At 31.4% G+C, this 18,591-nt stretch overlaps 1 protein-coding gene across 1 annotated transcript in view; it reads right to left on the minus strand.

Annotated features, from left to right (window-relative positions):
* Positions 1–18,591, minus strand: part of LOC105622101 (galectin-8-like) — a 205,507-nt gene that overhangs the window by 91,712 nt on the left and 95,204 nt on the right. The window contains exon 3 of the mRNA XM_012203533.1: positions 12,241–12,451. Coding sequence (XP_012058923.1) covers positions 12,241–12,451 — 211 coding nt within the window. The remainder of the gene's footprint in view (positions 1–12,240; positions 12,452–18,591) is intronic.

The raw sequence follows: 18,591 nt of genomic DNA on the forward strand, positions 1-18,591 counted from the left end.
ATTGGATAGCCTCAAAAGATGAAGCGTTCTTCCGACGCGGTATCCACATGCTACTAGAAAGATGGGGAAAAGTAGTGGCTAGCGATGGCCATTACTTTGAATAAAACATTATGTTCTTTCACAATAAATGCTTCATTTTTGATAAAAAACGGCGGAAATTTTGTACTCCCAATAAATAATTTTCTTCCTTGCAAAATGTAAATATTTTCGACAATAATTTTCAGATCGGTCTGTCTTTTTTCCCGCCGCGTTTAAATGGCGAAATTTACACGGACTTCAGAAAATGAATTACTTGTGCTTCTCGCGGATGTGCCTCTTCACGCACGAGCACAGATAATTTATCAGCACGACGAAGTTCCTGCGCATTTTTGCTGACAAATATTTTAAACGTCGCAATATTTTAAACACGCGTTATCTCGATAGGGAGGCCCTATCGCCTGGTCGCCACAGTTGTCATATGAATGTCCTCGATTTTTTTTTGTCTGGGGCTATATCAAAGATTTAGTCGAATATCAGCAAAATGCTACAGAAGAGGAGGTTCGTGAAGTCATCATTGCGGCCTTCGAGGCCATTATGCCAGAAATCACATCGTGCAACGCGTAGTACTGTTCAAAGGGCCGAACTCTAAAAGGTAGGACGACTTTTTGAATAATTTTTGCATTAAAGTAGAATTAAAGAGAATGGATTAGGTCTATTGAAACCACTAAAAAAACGCACCATGCTATCCACCGTAAGGTGATGTGGAAATGATAGACTCTGTCATTTTCTTACCACAGAGAGGACGAAAGAAAATGATTTTTTGGCACGCAATCCTCCGTGTAGAGTACCAGCTCGCTGCTTATGTATGTATGCACGCAGTCACGAATGCGTATCACACATATACATACAAAAATAATTTCTATATCGTTCGAAGATTCCATTTTGATAAAAAAGACATGGAATGATCTAAATGAAAATTCAGCGCCATTCGCGACTCGCGTCTAGCGATGGCACTATAAACAACGCATCTAGCGACGGTAAACGTGCGTCTCACCGCGGTGGGCGGTCTTATTGTATCGCGCGCTTGGATTTGGAGGTAGGTTGGGCGAATTTAACTATTTTCGTAAGTTAATAATTCGTTAATCATTGCAAATCATTGTAAAATGATAGAAGATTTTTCTTCTCAGCTTAGTCCATTCTGTCTCTGTGCGAGAGATTTTTCATTAATTACCAATCACCCTGTATATTCATACATACATGTTCACACATATACGTTCATACATACAAGTATATTAATTATTATAAAGGAAGGGAAAAAGAAATACATAATATATACGATAACATATTTTTATTTAAGAAATTCTTCTGTATCCACCAGTTATATATTTTCAATATATTTTGTAACGCGCAATTCAATAGCTGTATATGGGAAATTTTAACTCCTGGGTCTAGAAGGGGGTGCGGGGCGCGGGGGGTACTCGTAGGCGTGGGAAGGGTTCCCGATCGGCTAGAGTGTTCTATGAGCACGAGTTGCATTGCGCTATTCATCCGGACGTGTATCTCGTAGATAAAGTATTGCGCAGGAAAGGAGACAAGATACCTCAAATAGCTGGGATTTGATGAATCGCACAATTCATACACTGAAAAAAGAGTTTGGTTGAATTATTTGGAAATCTGGTAGATTCAACTAGTATGTCTGTTCAAAAACAGACGAATAAGAATTTTTGTAAGAATTATCGGATGAATTTGATTAATTCTTTCTAGTTAAATCTACCAAAATTTCTTGTTGATCTAATAATGTCTTCTCGTTGAATCTACCAGATTTTCTTTTTGATTGAATAATTATTTTCATAAATTCTACCAGAATTTTTAATCAAAATGCGTTTAATCATGTACATCTTGTTGATATCAAATCATTTTTCTCAGTGTGGATACACGAAAACAATGTCATTTGATACAATTTTGAATCGTGTATTTTTTCTACATATAAAAATATATATCAATATAAACATATATATATATATATTATGTATAACATATATATATATATATATATATATATATATATATACATATATAATATAAATGACATAAACATGGAATACATAAAGTATAAATTAAAATACTAGTAGTATATAATCCATATAATACATAAAAAATGTTAAAAACATACGATATGTATCGGTTTAAAAAGTATCCGCGGTTTTTTGTTCAATTTTTAAATGAAATTTTTCTTTATTGAAAATCAATTTGAATCAAGTATATATTGGCCATTATTATCTATAACCTTTTGCCATTTTTCAGGTAATTTCATAATTCCATCCGTGTAGAACTTTTGTGGTTTATCGGCGAAAAACTTTTTCAAGTGATTTTCGCAGCTCTTTTATAGGCCAATGTTTTTCCATCAAGAGAGTTCTGCAGATATCGAAACAAATGGTAGTCAAACGGTGCAAGGTCCGGGCTATACGGTGGATGCATCAAAACTTCCCAACCAAGCTCCCTCAATTTTTGGCGCATCAAAGATGTGTGTGGTCTGGCGTTGTCATAATGGAAGACAATACCTTTTCTGTTTATCAATTTTGATTGTTTTTCCTTAATCGCTTCCTGTAATCTATCCAGTTGTGAACAGTAGATCTCTGAATTAATCGTTAGGCCATGTGGTAACACCTCATGACGACTCCCTTCCAATCCCATACACACAGCATCACCTTATTTGCCGTCAATCCAGACTTTGAAGTCGTTTGTGGTGGTTCGCCGCGCTTACTCCATGATCTTTTAAGATTCGAACGTATTCTTGTATTTTACCCATTTTTCATTGCCCGTGATGATTTGCTTCAGAAATAGGTTTATTACGATTTCGTTGCGTTTTAGTAGTGTTTCGCTGATAGAAATTCAATCAATCAAATTTCTTTGCGTTAATTCATGTGGCACCCAAACATCGAGTTTCTTTGCGTAGCCAGCCTTTTTCAAATGATTCCAAACTATCACATGGTTGATTCTTAGTGCATTGGCTATCTCCTGACAGCTCACATGCCGGTCTTGCTCGATCAGCTGCAAAATTTCATCGATTTTATCAGTGACAGGCCGACCAGAGCGAGGTCGATCTTTGATATCAAAATTTCCAGAACGAAATCGAACAAATCACTCCTGCGTCCTGCGTTCACTACATTATGTACACAGCATGGAGCATCGCACAGTGCGTTTACTGAGCAAACGTTACGATCTGACAAGCTACAAGTATTTGGAAATTGAAATCAATATTGGTCCACCGAGTTATGTGGAAATCACTCTGGGAGATCATCGCGGACACGATTTGTCGCTGTCTCTCGTAGAAGGACCTCTACGAGCAGCGATGGAATATTTACAAAATGCTGCGGAATGAATACAAAGATAATTTTATAAGTGTTGAACTTATATACCGCTAACCGTCAGAGTTTGCACGCTGAACTACGCTCGTTCGTCTTGATTCTTCGTCCGCATTATGATGGTCGAAACGACGCCGTATGTTTGAGTTTGACGTATTCGAACGTTCGAACGATTAACCCGACTTGTCGATACAATCGATGTCAAATACGCGATTCTCTAACGGTGTCCAAAAACGCTATATGCGATAGCGACATCTTCAATGGACATCAGCTCGTTGATTGCGATATGGGCTTTAGTTTTTAATTCGTTCGAAAAAAATGATGTATTAATATGTGAATAAAAATTTTTTTTGTTCATATCATTATACATGTACTATGTTTATTTCCCATCCAACCTATGCCATATGTATCTATCCATAAGACAAAAGAATGAATAACAAGTATGAAAATAAACGCGTACAATTCGAAGATTAAAATTAATCTTCTCATTTTATACCATTTACTTGGTCGCGTGATATTTGTATCACATTACATTGATGATGATGTCATCGCTCGAACATGTTGTGACATATCGTACCATGTCGAATGTTCGTGAAATGAATGTGAATGAACGTGAAAAATTTGGTCACGTGACATATATACAATTTGGCAATGTCGCATTTATATCAAACCGCATTGATGATATCATCATCATGTCGTGACATGTCAAATGATATGATGCGAAAAGAAAAAAGGGAGAAAGGAGAAGACGGCAACGAGAGAAAGATAATAAGTAAAAAGAAAGATAATGAGATAACGCATACGGCTCAAAATGCATTTTGAACCAAAGAAAAGAACCATAAAAAGGACCATAGTAGGTTAGATATATAAACTTCATATAATTTGACAATATTGTATAATACGATATATAATTTTGCTTTCTTGCTATTGTCGAAACGTACGTTATCACAATTATGTAATATATAGTAGAAAACTATGTTATATACCATTAAATACACCATTAAGAAATAATGAATAAATTAACAATAGAAAATTTTATGTAGAAATATTTAATAAAAAACATGTTTCGATAATAATTTTGGCGAAAGGTGTGCTCCCAATATATTTCTAATATAGGGACTCCTGAACCAGAGCGTCACGTGAATGTCAACTTGAAACTCGATTCGGCCGCCAGCGGTAGTGGGAATTGCTCGCTGGAATCAGCCTGAAATATGCAGATCTTTGGGAACACTGTTTTATTGGATATATTATAATAATATTGTAAAATTGTGTAATCTTTATATTTTGTAAAAAATACTGCAATTTATTGTTGCAAAGTTACAATTCAATAGATTACATTAAGAGAAATATTGCATACATGTTGCTACAACATTATGCAATAATTATTCCACTTTTATTAATTGCTAACATATTATTGTGTGTGCTTAGCATTATATTCCAAAATATATACAATAAAGTTATTATAAAAATATTCGGGAGCCTAGAAAGCACATCCAAAAAAGATTAAGAATCTCCAAGAGACTCGCCAACTCGATTTGCTATTCCTTATTATAGGACTCTTAGACGTTTTTTTCTTACAAGAAGGATATTCTCTTCGAGACCGCGTATTTATTTGTGAATTATAATAGTGCAATAATATATTGTATTATTTTCTATAAAATTATAATAAAATTACAATATTGCTGCAATTTTTCCAATAAAATATTATAATTTCAATATTGCTGCAATTTTGTAATACTGCACATTATATATTGAAATATGGCCTCAATATTTCATACTGGAGAGGTAAGCTTGTGGACCAGCTACAAAAGGAACACGCTTTATAAGAAGAAAACGTTCAGCAATCCTAGAAGGGATATGTAAATCGAGTTAGCGTATCTTTCGGAGATTTTCAACCTTTTTGGGATGTGTTTTTTTAAGCCTTCGAATTTTTTTATCATAACTTTATCATATGTATTTTAGAATGTAATACTAAGCAATATCTTCGCAATTAATGAAACTGTATTTATTATTGTAATATATCATAATAATTGCGGCAATAATTGCAAAGATAATCGTAGAAATACTTCTGCGATGAATTTTTTGCGGATATTTGATTATTGTAACAACGTTTATACAATATTATTGGTATATTAGTATATAATATTACTGTAATATTACTACAGTATATAGAAATACTATCGTAATATTAGCATAATATATAAAAATATTGCCTAATAATACAATAACATTACAAAAATATCGCAGAAATGTTCTGCAATGAATTTGTCGTGGACATTTAATATTGCAGCGATATTTATACAATATTATTAATATATTATTATGCAATATTATAGCAAATGACCATGCATAAACCTTATAAAAATTAAATTTCGGAATTGATTAAAAATTTGATTGTAAATCTCATCCTAATGAAAAATCTCACGACTTTCTATCATAAACCGTTTCATCATTTGTTTATAAATTAATATCTAACAAAAGAAGATCGAACAAAAATGAAATTATGTACTATATTTGTTAACTAAATCAGAAGATAATAATGACAAAGCGATTTATTTGACTCGATCTTTATTTGTTTTATAATGTAACATTTAACAAAAGGAGATCAGATGAAAATAAAATTATATACTGGTATTTATATATTTATACATTTATAATAGAGCCAGATATTTTTAGAGAAGAAGTTATATGGACCATCAGCAAAAAATAACAAAATCTGTGGCCCAAATGGTATACCATTTGAAATGATTAAAGCCACCGGAGAACTTGGTACTGACATGTTTCTGAGACAGTAACAGAGAATATGGAACATTCAAAAGTGGCCAGATGAGTAGAAAATCCATCCTTATTCCGTTACATAAGAAGGACTTTAAAAAGAAATACAATTACAGGCTTATAGCTTTGAAGTCGCATGCCAGCAAAGTTATGCTTCACATTCTTCACCGTAGAATCAGAGTCTTCTTAGACAACCAAATCCCACAAGAACAGGCGAGCTCTGTGAAAGGGAGGGAAACACGTGAGATTTTAACTTGAGACAAATAATAGAAAAGGCACGAGAATTTAACACGCTAGTGTATTTGTGTTTCGTGGACTAGCTTTCGATACCGTCAAATAGCTGTCTCTGAAAATCCTAGATGAATGGACCTATACCTGAACACCTCATTACTCTCATCAGATCACTTTATGAAGATAACTCAGCATACGTCAGAATTGATAATGATAGATCACCTAAGTGATTTCACATCAGAGCTGGAATGCTCAAGGTTGAATCCTGTCTCCCATCCTCTTCAATATTTATGGCGAATATGAGTGGCTGAATTGAGGAAGGGACTGCTGAGATCAGGAATTTTTTGTTGGTGAATACAGAATAAACAACTTGAAATACGCGGATGATATCACCTTAATTGCTATCTCCATGGAAGATTTTGGGGAGCTTGTCGAACGAGTAGAGACAGCAAGCCGAGAAAGGATTCAAATTAAATCGCCAGAAGACCAACGTTATAATTATTGATTGAGAAAACACTAATCGGCCGGACATTCTTCAGGTAGCGGGATGCGAAATGATTCCCAAATTGGTGTATTTGGGTGCAATATTATCAAATGAGAGCGGCAGCAGCATGGAGATACGGAGGCGAATCAAGATGGCAAGGAGCCATGTCTCAGCTCACAATGATATGGAGGGAGACGCAGATATCCAACAACAAGAGATGAGACTTGTACAATCCCTCGTTTTTTCTATTTTTCTGCATAAAGCCGAAACATGGAGTCGGTCAAAAAGATCAAGATCGCATCAACGCGAAATGTGGTGTTGGAGGAGAATGCTGAGAATTCTCTGAATAACTCGATGCACAAATATCTCTATTCTTGACAAACTTGAAATGAGGATTCGACTGGGTACAATCTTATCCGATCGAGTTCTGAAATATTTTGGACATATAATGTGTCGGAAGAACATTGACAAGACTATCGTGGAAGGTAAAGTATACAGTAAATGGCTACGTGGTAGATGGATCAACCCCGCTAAGATGGATCAAATGAAAACTGACTGGCGAACCTCTTCGAGAGATCGCATCTCGGACGTTGGATAGAGTGACGTCAGAAAAGCGATTTTTCCAGAGGATCACGACATCTCACATGTGTGGCTAACGACTTAGAAGAAATTTATAAATTAAACTAGGAAATGATAACGAAAAAGCGATTTATTCGATATCCATTTGTTTATAACCTAATTGGTATATTTCACAAAAAAAGATCCAATGGAAACGAAATTATACGTTGGTATTTATTAATTAAGTTAGGAAATGATAATGATAAAGTGATTTATTTATCATCGATTTTTATTTGTTTATAGTTTAATACATAACGAAAGGAGATCGGAAGGAAATAAAAATTAGCTATGAAATAATAATGAAGAAGCGATTTATTCATCATCGATCTCTATTTTTTTATAATTAATATTTAACAAAAAAAGATTGAGTGAAAACGAAATTATTAAAAATACGCGACTTATTCATCCTTGATTTCCATTTATTTATAACTTAATTTTGTTTTATAAAATAACGATTATAACAAGTAATATTTAAAACTAAATGGAAACGAAGATATATATATAAAATTTAATACATATATTGCAAATTATACGCTGATATTTATTAATTATTGTTCTTCTGAAAATACAAATAACCGTCTTGATATTTTTATCCGATTTAAGTATATCTTTAATTCTCTTTTTTTTTAAAACTTATTATATAAAAATTTATATCACAAAAAAAGGGGTCAATTTCGGCTTCTTCCAAATTTCGTCTAAACATATGAAAATTTATTTCATAGGATCAATTGTAAGGTAAATTGTTTATAGGAAGACATTCATCTCTTCGTAAAATCACGTAAAATGCGTGATATCAATACAAATTTTTTTAAAAAGATGAAAAAAGACGCTAAGAATATACGTGCTTCTCGAATATAACCTAAGTATCCAATCCAAGTAATAGTAGTTTAATTCTTCTTCAAGGATATTTTTTAAAGGGATATTTTTTAAAATTTTAAAAATTTTTCTTCTTATTCTAAAGTTCTCTGTCAAATATTATTACTTCTCAAAAAAAATTTACCAAATGAAAAATTAAAACTCAGATATCTTAACTAATTAATAAGTTAATTTTATCAAATTAAAAAATGAAACCATAGTGATACTATCTTTCTTATTTACTTAACCCTAATAATACGTATTTGTATAAAAGATTTAATTTCAACAACTGACGCTAAATTAAATTCTACAAAATTTTAGTATCATTCATATTAGAGATTTGATCAACAAATGGCGCCAAATTAAATCGCATACCAAATTAAATAAAGAATACAATTCATAATTGCGTTGCCTGTCCATTCAAGTGTTTTCACAAAAAAAATTAAAGAAGTAAAGTTAAAGAAGTTGGTGCTAGATCACAGTATAACATAGTGCTAAAAACATGAATGAAATATTTAAAATAAGAAGAATAAAAAACTTTTCCACGAAAGTAAAAGTATTCACCGTAGGTATATATTCGATTGGTAAAACAATCGTATAAATGACGAAAGTTGTGTAAATCATTAGGTTTAAGTCTTATTGTAATACAAATAAACTTAGAGTAATAAAACTTTTTACGAAAAAGAAAAAAAGGAATAAAGGAATAAACAATAAACTTTATCTTGATTCAGTGTAACATCAGATTAAATTCATTAAGGTAAATGTCCCAATTAATAACAAAGTTATTTTGAAGCGAAAGAGAATTAATAAATTATCGATACGTATGTCACAATAAACATGAAATTAATTTTTTTATAAAGTTTGGATATTTAAGATTGTCATTAAATTTTGTTATTTTCTTAGAAATTCTTAATAATATTATAATATTATAATTCTTTATAATATTATATTTTTATAAACGTAATTTGTGTAATTTGTGTATCATTTAATGATACATGTATTCGAAATTGTTCCAATTTGTGATGCATATTAATCCATATCGCTGATAGATGAAATTAACATACAACGTCTTTATTATTGACGCGTCGCGTAGACACAAGAATGTCTTTATTACTGACACACAGTTAAATAATCCTATATTTAATTTAAATTATTTTTAATCGTATCTATAGATTGTCACTATTCATACTCAATATTTCGTTAATTTGATTAAAACATTGGAATTAAACAATTTAACTCTTGAAAATATACTGCCGTCTTAGGTTAGGAACTGTTCTGGCTATCACAAATTGATACAAAATTATGAGTATCCTTATTACTAATTTAAGCGATAATTCATAGAGTAGATACTCATGTATATATTTTTTTTAAATTCTGGAAGACTATAAGTGACGATATTAATATCCTTAATTTAATAATGATTGATTTATAAATTACAATACATTTTTTTTAAATAGGAATTTTTATTGTTTTATCATATTTGTTTGAAATCAGTAATAAAAACAAATAAATATTTTAGTACCAATTAGTGACACATTAATTAATAAAACATATATTTTTGTGACATTTTCAGTTTATTCACAATGCTTTTTAATATCTATTTAATTTTGGGCATGCTTACTTTTAGTTTAATAATAATTAAAATTATTCGACGAAAAGACTGTCAATATAATCGTTGCCTCACAAGATGTTAGTGAGCTGTTAGATTTGTTATCGTTGATATAACAATGCTTACAATTATAATATTTTAGCATTTACAAAAGCGTTTACTTTTATTCAAAATTCGTTGTAATATTAGATGTACAACTTTGCTTCCACCGTTTTCCTATAGATGGCTTTAGCGGTAAGTGGTAGTCGAAATAAATAGATCATAGACGTCATACAATAAACTTGAGCATTTGTCAACATAACTCCATAGAAACATTAGTCGATTTGTGTCTGCATCATAAAGTTATTCTCGATTGAAAATGTCAGTTTACAAGCAAATTCTCGTCATTTGCGAGAGGTTTTAATTTTTTGCTTCAATATAAAGAAATCTGCGGCTGAGGCTCATCGAATGCTCTCAAATATTTATGGTGAGGCCGCTATTAGTGAAAGAACGTGTCGTGAGTGGTTTCAAGAACGCTTCAAGAACGGTGATTTTGACGTCCAAGGTCATGCTCTGTATTTGGTGGAACCAGCTCGGTGTAATGTATTATGAACTGTTAAAACCGACTGAAACAATCACAGGCGATCGGTATCGAACGCAATTGATGCGTTTGAGCCGAGCATTGAAAGACAAACGGCCGCAACGAGAGACACGATAAAGTGATTTTGCAGCATGATAATGCTCGACCCCATGTTGCGAAAGTGGTCAAGACATACTTGAAAACGTTGAAATGGGAAGTCCTATCCCACCCGCCGTATTCTCCAGACGTTGCTCCCTCTGACTATCACTTGTTTCGATCAATGGCACACGGCCTGGCTGACCAGCATTTCCGGTCTTATGAAGAAGTAAAAAATTGGATCGATTCGTAGCCTCAAAAGATAACCAGTTTTTTCGACGTGGGATTCATACGCTACCCGAAAGATGGGAGAAAGTAGTGGCCAGCGATGGACAATACTTTGAATCATAAATGTATAACCAGTTTTTTAGAATAAAGCCTCGAATTTCGGAAAAAAAGGCGGAAACAAAGTTGTACACCTAATAGATAACATATACGATTTTGAATATTAATATATTTTTTAGAATTAACACACACACACACACACACACATTGATTTATATTAATTGATTTATTGAGAAAAATCACGATTGTTATTAATTGGGACATTTATCTTAGTGTATTAAAATTGTAATTATCTTTTTTTTATTATAATTTTGTAATTTTGAATTGATTTTGTTTTTATTGTTCGATTTAGCAGCGCTATATATTTACTTCTTTAACTTTTTGCGGGCACACTTGAATGGACAATATAAAGCAATTATGGATTATATACTTTATTTAATTTGCTACAGGATTTAATTGTTGACAATTGATATCAAATCTTTTATCATTAGAGATAAGTAAAGATAGTACTATTTGGATTTTACTTTTTAATTTGATACAATTTAACTTGATTAGTTGAGAAACTAGCATTTGGATTTTAATTCTTCATTTGGTACACTTTTGTTTTCGAGAATAATTTTTGACAGAGAATTAAAGATGCTATTACTTGGGTTGCGTTGGAATAAAAAATTCTTCAATAAAAATATCCTTGAAAAATAATTAAAACTACTGTTAATTGAATTGATAAATTTAAGTTTTATTCGAGAAGCATACTATCTTGATCAAAAAATTCCCGGAATTCATTCCGAAAATTCAAAATACAAGTTTTATTCATCAAAAGTGATATTGTCCCCTTCAAAGTACTCCCCATCGACTGCAACGCACTTATGCCAGCGCTTGATCCAGCTCTTGAAACATTTCTGGAACTCTATTGTCGGTACAGCTATCAGAGCCGTCTTCGATTTTTCTATTACCTCCTTTCGGCTGTTAAAATGCGTTCCCCGTAATGATTTTTTCATGCCATAAACGACTGTTTTCTTTAGAGTATCACTGCCGAAACAATTTCCTAACATTTCCAAGGTTATCACACCCATTTTTGTTTTGAATCCATTTTTAACGCAAAATTTAATACAAATTCGTTGCAAATTCAATTCCATTTTAAAACTGTAAAAAATCGAAAATACGTGCAGAGGTAGATGTGCTTAAGACGGCGTAACTTTTACAAATGTCAAGCTATGGTGATAAAATTTGGGAATGTCAATGATAGATGTGGCACCCTAACCAAAAAGCAGAACTCAAATCAGTTGACTCAGAGCATCACCTGGTGGTAATTCCGAGAATTTTTTGATCAAGATGGTATTCTTAGGGTCTTTTTTTAGCTTTTTTAAGAATTATTATTTCTTACCTGAAATGCATCGTTTGTACAGAAGATCATAAGATGTACATAGGTGTTTCGACGAAAAATACATCCGTTTGAACCCGCAGATGAACAAGTCTCTTCATTCTCCCAAAATCCACGCACTCTTGTATTTCTGACAATATATCCTCTGTCCAGTCGTGGATTAAAATGCAGAGCAATATTTCCAACTGCCTTACATATTAAATTCACGGAAAACCTGTCATATAATTATATTAAAATGAGTCCACTTTACAATTGTGAAAATCTACGATGAAGAATGATGAATAATTATTATACACAAACAAAACAATAAAATTAATAAGAAAAAGTTCACAGACTTAAGAGTAATCAACGCTGTAATTATAATAGTACGTACAAATTTCAATAATATTAATAATTAAACATCAATATAACGTGGTTAATTATAATACAGTCCTTCCGAACGTTTCAGTCCTATTTTGGCATCCTCAGCGGTGAAAAAAATCTTCTTATATATTAAAAATCGCAATCAATTCATTTGCTCTCCACAGAACAACATGTATAAGCTCGTCACTTGATTGATTTACAATTATTTTAGAAACAATTTTTTAAATATAATTTAAAACATAATTTAACAAAAATCTAAAGGTAAGTAACATTCAAATTTTGTTCCATTAAGAAACTATCATTAATTCGATGTCGAATCAATGTTGATTCATCATCAAATTGATAATTTTAATTCCGTCGATCCTAAATCAAATTGATGTCATTTCTCATTGCGGTAGCTCTTATGTGCTCTTTATGTTTAGTGAAATTTTTACTTCAGTAATGTTCTGTTACATAACTTTGAGCAATTCAAATTAAAATTATAAGAATGTATCTCATTTCACATATAATTTCAATATAGCTTTAATTTAGCTATTATATAATTTCTATAGCTGCCGTGTGATGTTCTAGGAAAATTTACAATAACGTTTGTAAAAGAACTTGAATTATCAAATTATAAATGGCGCGATGTTATCGAATGAGAATATAACAATGTAATAATGATCAGGAGACACGATAGTGTCTCAGCGTTAAAACAAGCACAGTGATGTTACCGTGTTTCTTTATGTAAAACTGCGAGTTCCGGGAGACCGAGATTATTGAATTTCAATAACAGCTGAATTGATTAAGTTCTATGCACGCTCAATCGATAGCTTCCATTCGAATTGTGTTTTTTTGTTTTTTTTTTCTACATGTCCGAGCGGAGATATTGCGACACAAAATTCTATGAAATTTTTAAAGATATGTCGTCGTTATCATGATCATATTGTTCCTATTTATCATCCATTTGTTAAACATTTGGCGCGAGAATGCGTTGACTAGCGTTGAAGCGTTAGCGATTTCTTTTTTTAAAACATTGTCGAACGCAGCTATTTTTTGCATCTTCAACGTAACATAAATATTTAACAAAAGAAGATCAAATGGAAATGAAATTATACGCTCGTATTTGTTAATTAAGCTAAGAAATGAAAAAATGATTTAATCATCATCAATCTCTATTTGTTTGCAATTTAATAAATATAATAAAAGGAGATCGAACGGAAACGAAATACACAATACATGTCAATAATAACTTTGAACATTAAAATAAACTTTTTTGAATTAATGTAGGTGAGTCTGACGTGCGTTTCTTTGATGTTACATTTCTTTTCAGAAATGTTCCTTTAAATTTATCGATTATTGATATTGAAAAGAGAATACATAAAAAATTTTACAAAACTGCTGAAAAAAGAATTCATTGGTGCCATTAAAATCGTCATTCATTCACTTTATAATTTATGAACAATTACGAATAAAAAAGTCAATTACGTAGACGTTACCTGTAAATGAGCTAATAAGAAGTACGTATGTAAATGATTATTATTCATTACAATGATAAAATCAAAATAGTGCACAATAGAAAAATTCGCAATAATATAAGAAATGCGCATATGTTTTGACTGTAGATTTGGATCCTCTTCAGTACCACAGCATGTAATATTGAATACATTACTTTAAATATGAAGCGCCGCCTATGGTCTAAATGTTAAGATGTTGAACTATTATATATAGGATGCGTCACCAAAATCCGGACAAATTTCAATTTAAATTTTCCGCTATATTATGTCTCCACCAGAGATTGTTGTTGACATTCCAGAAAGCTTGATGCTTCTAGTAAACAGTCATATTCTCAAAATGGCCGCAATGTTGAAACCAAGTGCGGAGTATAATCGAAGAGCCGCGATCATTGAAGGTCTTCGCGCTGGATGTTCAGCAACGGAAATAATTCGGTTCTTTGAATATATCCAAGAATAATCGTTTATGTTGTGGCAAAATATACGGCTTTAGATCAATCCAACGAAAGTTCCAGTATGTCAGCGAGGAAGAATCACTCAAAAAAACGTACCACGAAAACCCTCGCAGTCATTGAAAGCGCTGATTTCGGATGACCCAGGGCAATCGTTGCGAAAATTAGTATCGATTGTTGGTGTAAGCGAGCCAACAACTTCGAATTGCCGAGGAGGACCTACAAATATATATTAAAGATACGACAGATACTCTCTGAGACTGCCGAGTTGCTCGCCTCGACTTCCATTCTGGCCTTCCAACAGTTCAGATTGAATTATTACGTATGCAGCGTAATTGAAAGCGTTACAAATAAGTTTCGGCATCCCAATGTGACGTCATTAAAGACCGCTGAGGCAGCATTGACAGCGCTACAGCGTGCGTGCGAACGTTTCAGACCGAGAATACAGACTGTCATTCAAACTAATGGGGGATCTCGAATATTATGCTCTACAGTGATCCCTCAAGTGCCATGTAAAAGGATTTTTTGTAATATTTAATTTTTCATTAAAAACATTTTGTTTAAAAAAATTGTTCGATTTGTCTAGATTTTGGTGACGCATCCTGTATATTCATATAAATGATAATTAATTTCAGAAATGATAATTGCGTGCCGATATGATTGTCAGACTTTCAACGTAATCAATATGAAATATTAATAATTCTCCTCAAATTTCTCAAATTTGTTCTTAAAAAACTATAATAAACTTATTGCGAAAAATATTGCCTCAGCCGAAAATCGAACTCGGATCTCTTGCATTCCGTGTGTTCTAAGTCTTTAGACTACCGAGATTTGTGAGAAGAGATCCGGGTTCGACTCCCGGCAGAGACAATTTTTTCGCAATAAGTTTATTACAATTTTTTAAGATTAAATTTGGAAAATTTGAGAAGGATTATTAATATTTCAGATTGATTGCGTTGAAAGTTCGATAACGGCACACAATTATCATTTCTGAAATTAATTCATTTATATAAATATTCATTTATATAAATATATATAATAGTTCAACATCTTAATATCCGGACCGCTTTGTATTCAATGTATTTAATATAAACGGTCTTGTTTCCAATCTTATTGTAATATTGGAGTAATCTTGCAGTATTGTTACAAATTTGCTGTAATATTATATGGTAATATGTCAGTAATATTGTATAAATATCAGTGCAATATTAAATATCCGCGGCAAATTTATTGCAGTAATATTTTTGAGACATTTTTGTAATATTACTCTAATATTAGGCAATATTTCTATATATTCCTATATATTTCTAAATATTATGCTAATATTTTGCAATATTGCGATAGTATTTCTATGTACTATAGTAATATTGTAGTAATATTAAAAATATTGCTACAATAATAAACGTACGCAAAAAATTTATCAATAGTACAATATATATAAAACAACAGAATAATGGATTAAACAATGATACAGCACTTTCCAGCAAACGAAAATGGATTAAAATTTTTTAATGCGTATTTTAAATCCATGAAAATGGATTGAATGGATTGAAACAGATTGAATCCGAGCTAGTTTAATATTCGAAAAAAAAAACTTTCAAACTTAAGAGTTACAAATTTTTTTCTAAGCATTTATAATAATTATATTTGAAATTAACTACTTCAAATTAGTATTAAAAAACGCATCTTAATGGGATCTTAATGGGAACCTGAGATGTTTGGATTATGAATCTTCTATGTTACTCTATACTACTCTATGTTACGCTATATTACTTTTTCAATTGGTAAATGTGTTATTCATTCTCTACTTCAATTACAAGCAGCTAAACTGGTAACGAAATTATATAGCTATAATAAAAATATCATTAACAGATATAAGTTAACAGATATAATAAAGAATAAACAATTTACATTACTGTGAGACAACATTGGGTAAGTGTCGGATAATTTAATCTCGCTTGGCCGATGTGGCGCGCCGTGATTAATATTCTAATATTCGGATTGTTTGACTTGGTTTGCGAGTGTTCACATTGATCATTAATTTTATTTCTAATCAAAGAGAAATAAAAGAACATAGCTCAATTATTTTTACAACTTTTTTGAACTTAGTTGGATTAAAATGAAAAATTTCCTATTTATAATTTTGAATAATTTAAGTAGTATTTATGGTCCATTTTTAAATAAAATTTTTTTTTATTCAATTAGATTGAAAAATTGCATTTCATATTCAGAGTATTAAATTGAGCAGTATTCACGTTGAAATTGCTAATTGTCTCTTTCTTCTCTTCAACTCTATTTCTTTGTACTTGTCATTTGACTCTTCATAAATTTTCATTCGCACAATAACTAGCAAATATATAACAAAATAAAATAAATAACAAAATTATTGTAATAATATCCAGTAAATTTTATAATTTAATGCATCAGTGACACGTTCCATATGAGAGTTGACTTTCACGACAATACCACAACTTATGATTTCACTTAAATAAGGATATATATCACAAAAATTATAATTGTAAGAACAGAGATTTGCAACATCTATGTTTTTTTTATTATTTTGTACTAAAGAGGACCCAAATTAAGATTCGAAACGTACGCGTATTTTTTATACTATTACGAATTTTTCTTGTGTACTTCAATTTTATCATTGTATTGAATAACAATCATTTACACGTACTTCTTGTGTTGATTTATTTAAAGGCATTTTCTACGTAATTCATTTACTTTATGTTTAACAATGGGATATATAAATAGACTTATGGCACTCCCACGGCCTCCCCTTTGTCACCAATCATAGCAGACAAAATTATACAGATTTGAAAGTAGGTATCTTGAGCGAATTTGATTTATCCATCTATTATATAGATACGTAGATGTTGTCTTGATTGTTTCTCCCAGGAACTACAGATTCTTTAATCAAAGACTGGTATACATGATATATACACACCGCTATCAGTGGAGAAGTGATGTAGCTTATTTCCTTTCTCGCTTTGGAGAAATTTGACGAAATCCTTATGACCTGTTTCTAATTAAAAGGTCATCTCTACCGGGGATGAATTTGATGACATTCTTGGAAAATTTAATAAGTATCGTCTAAAATTTATCATGGAGATAGAAGTGAATCATCGTCTCAACTTCTTGGACGGGTTCTTTTATTTTTTGTTTGTTTTTTTATTTTTTAGATAATTAAAGATAATAAAATTATCATAGACTAATTTCATAAAGATACTTTCTCGATGGTAATTATCGTTTTCTTTAATCATCCTAAATGACAAAAAATAGGAACCACATACCATTTTTAAAACCATCTCAGATCGTCTATATTATTGTTTCATTCTATATTTTATAACAAAAACATTGAAATTTGCATTAAGATATTGATGACAATGATTATTCTCTCAATTTTATGTTTAACATTATAAACAGAAAACTTAAAAATTTATTTGTAAATATATCCAGTTCCTCGAACGATTATAATTTAATTGAATATAATAATGAGTGCTTATAATATTGTAAAAAAAAAATATTTCACAATAGTTTTATATATTAACGATATCTTTGAATTAGCAACATCAATCTTTAATAGATAGACAATGATTGGTTTTTGTATTATCAATAAACTCAATAAATTCATTAAAATCCAAAAAGACAAAACTAAACTAATTCGTAACAGCCTTGTAGCATTTTCCCTTAGGATGAGTGTAGCCTTTCACCGTACTAGTTCCGTGCAAACACTATACTGCACTAGCGGTGCAAACTATGATGTACACTACTTCATTATTGCGTTAAAATCCTATTCGCAATTAACTTCCATTTTCAAATTTTTAAATGTCATACTGAATCTACACCGTTCTGAGATTTCAGACAGTGTAACAAAATTCCACTTTGTGCATAAAATTTGCGTTACATCGTAAAATATTCTTAAGGCTTTCTATGTAAAGATTATGCGGGTTTCCCTCCATGACCAGATCCATTCTTGGAATGCCAACGTTTCGTGAACTTTGCAATTTATCAGAGCGAGGAGCAGCCTGATACTGAGCTGT

This window comes from Atta cephalotes (assembly GCF_000143395.1).
Source record: "Atta cephalotes unplaced genomic scaffold scaffold00040, whole genome shotgun sequence".
Taxonomy (NCBI): domain Eukaryota; kingdom Metazoa; phylum Arthropoda; class Insecta; order Hymenoptera; family Formicidae; genus Atta; species Atta cephalotes.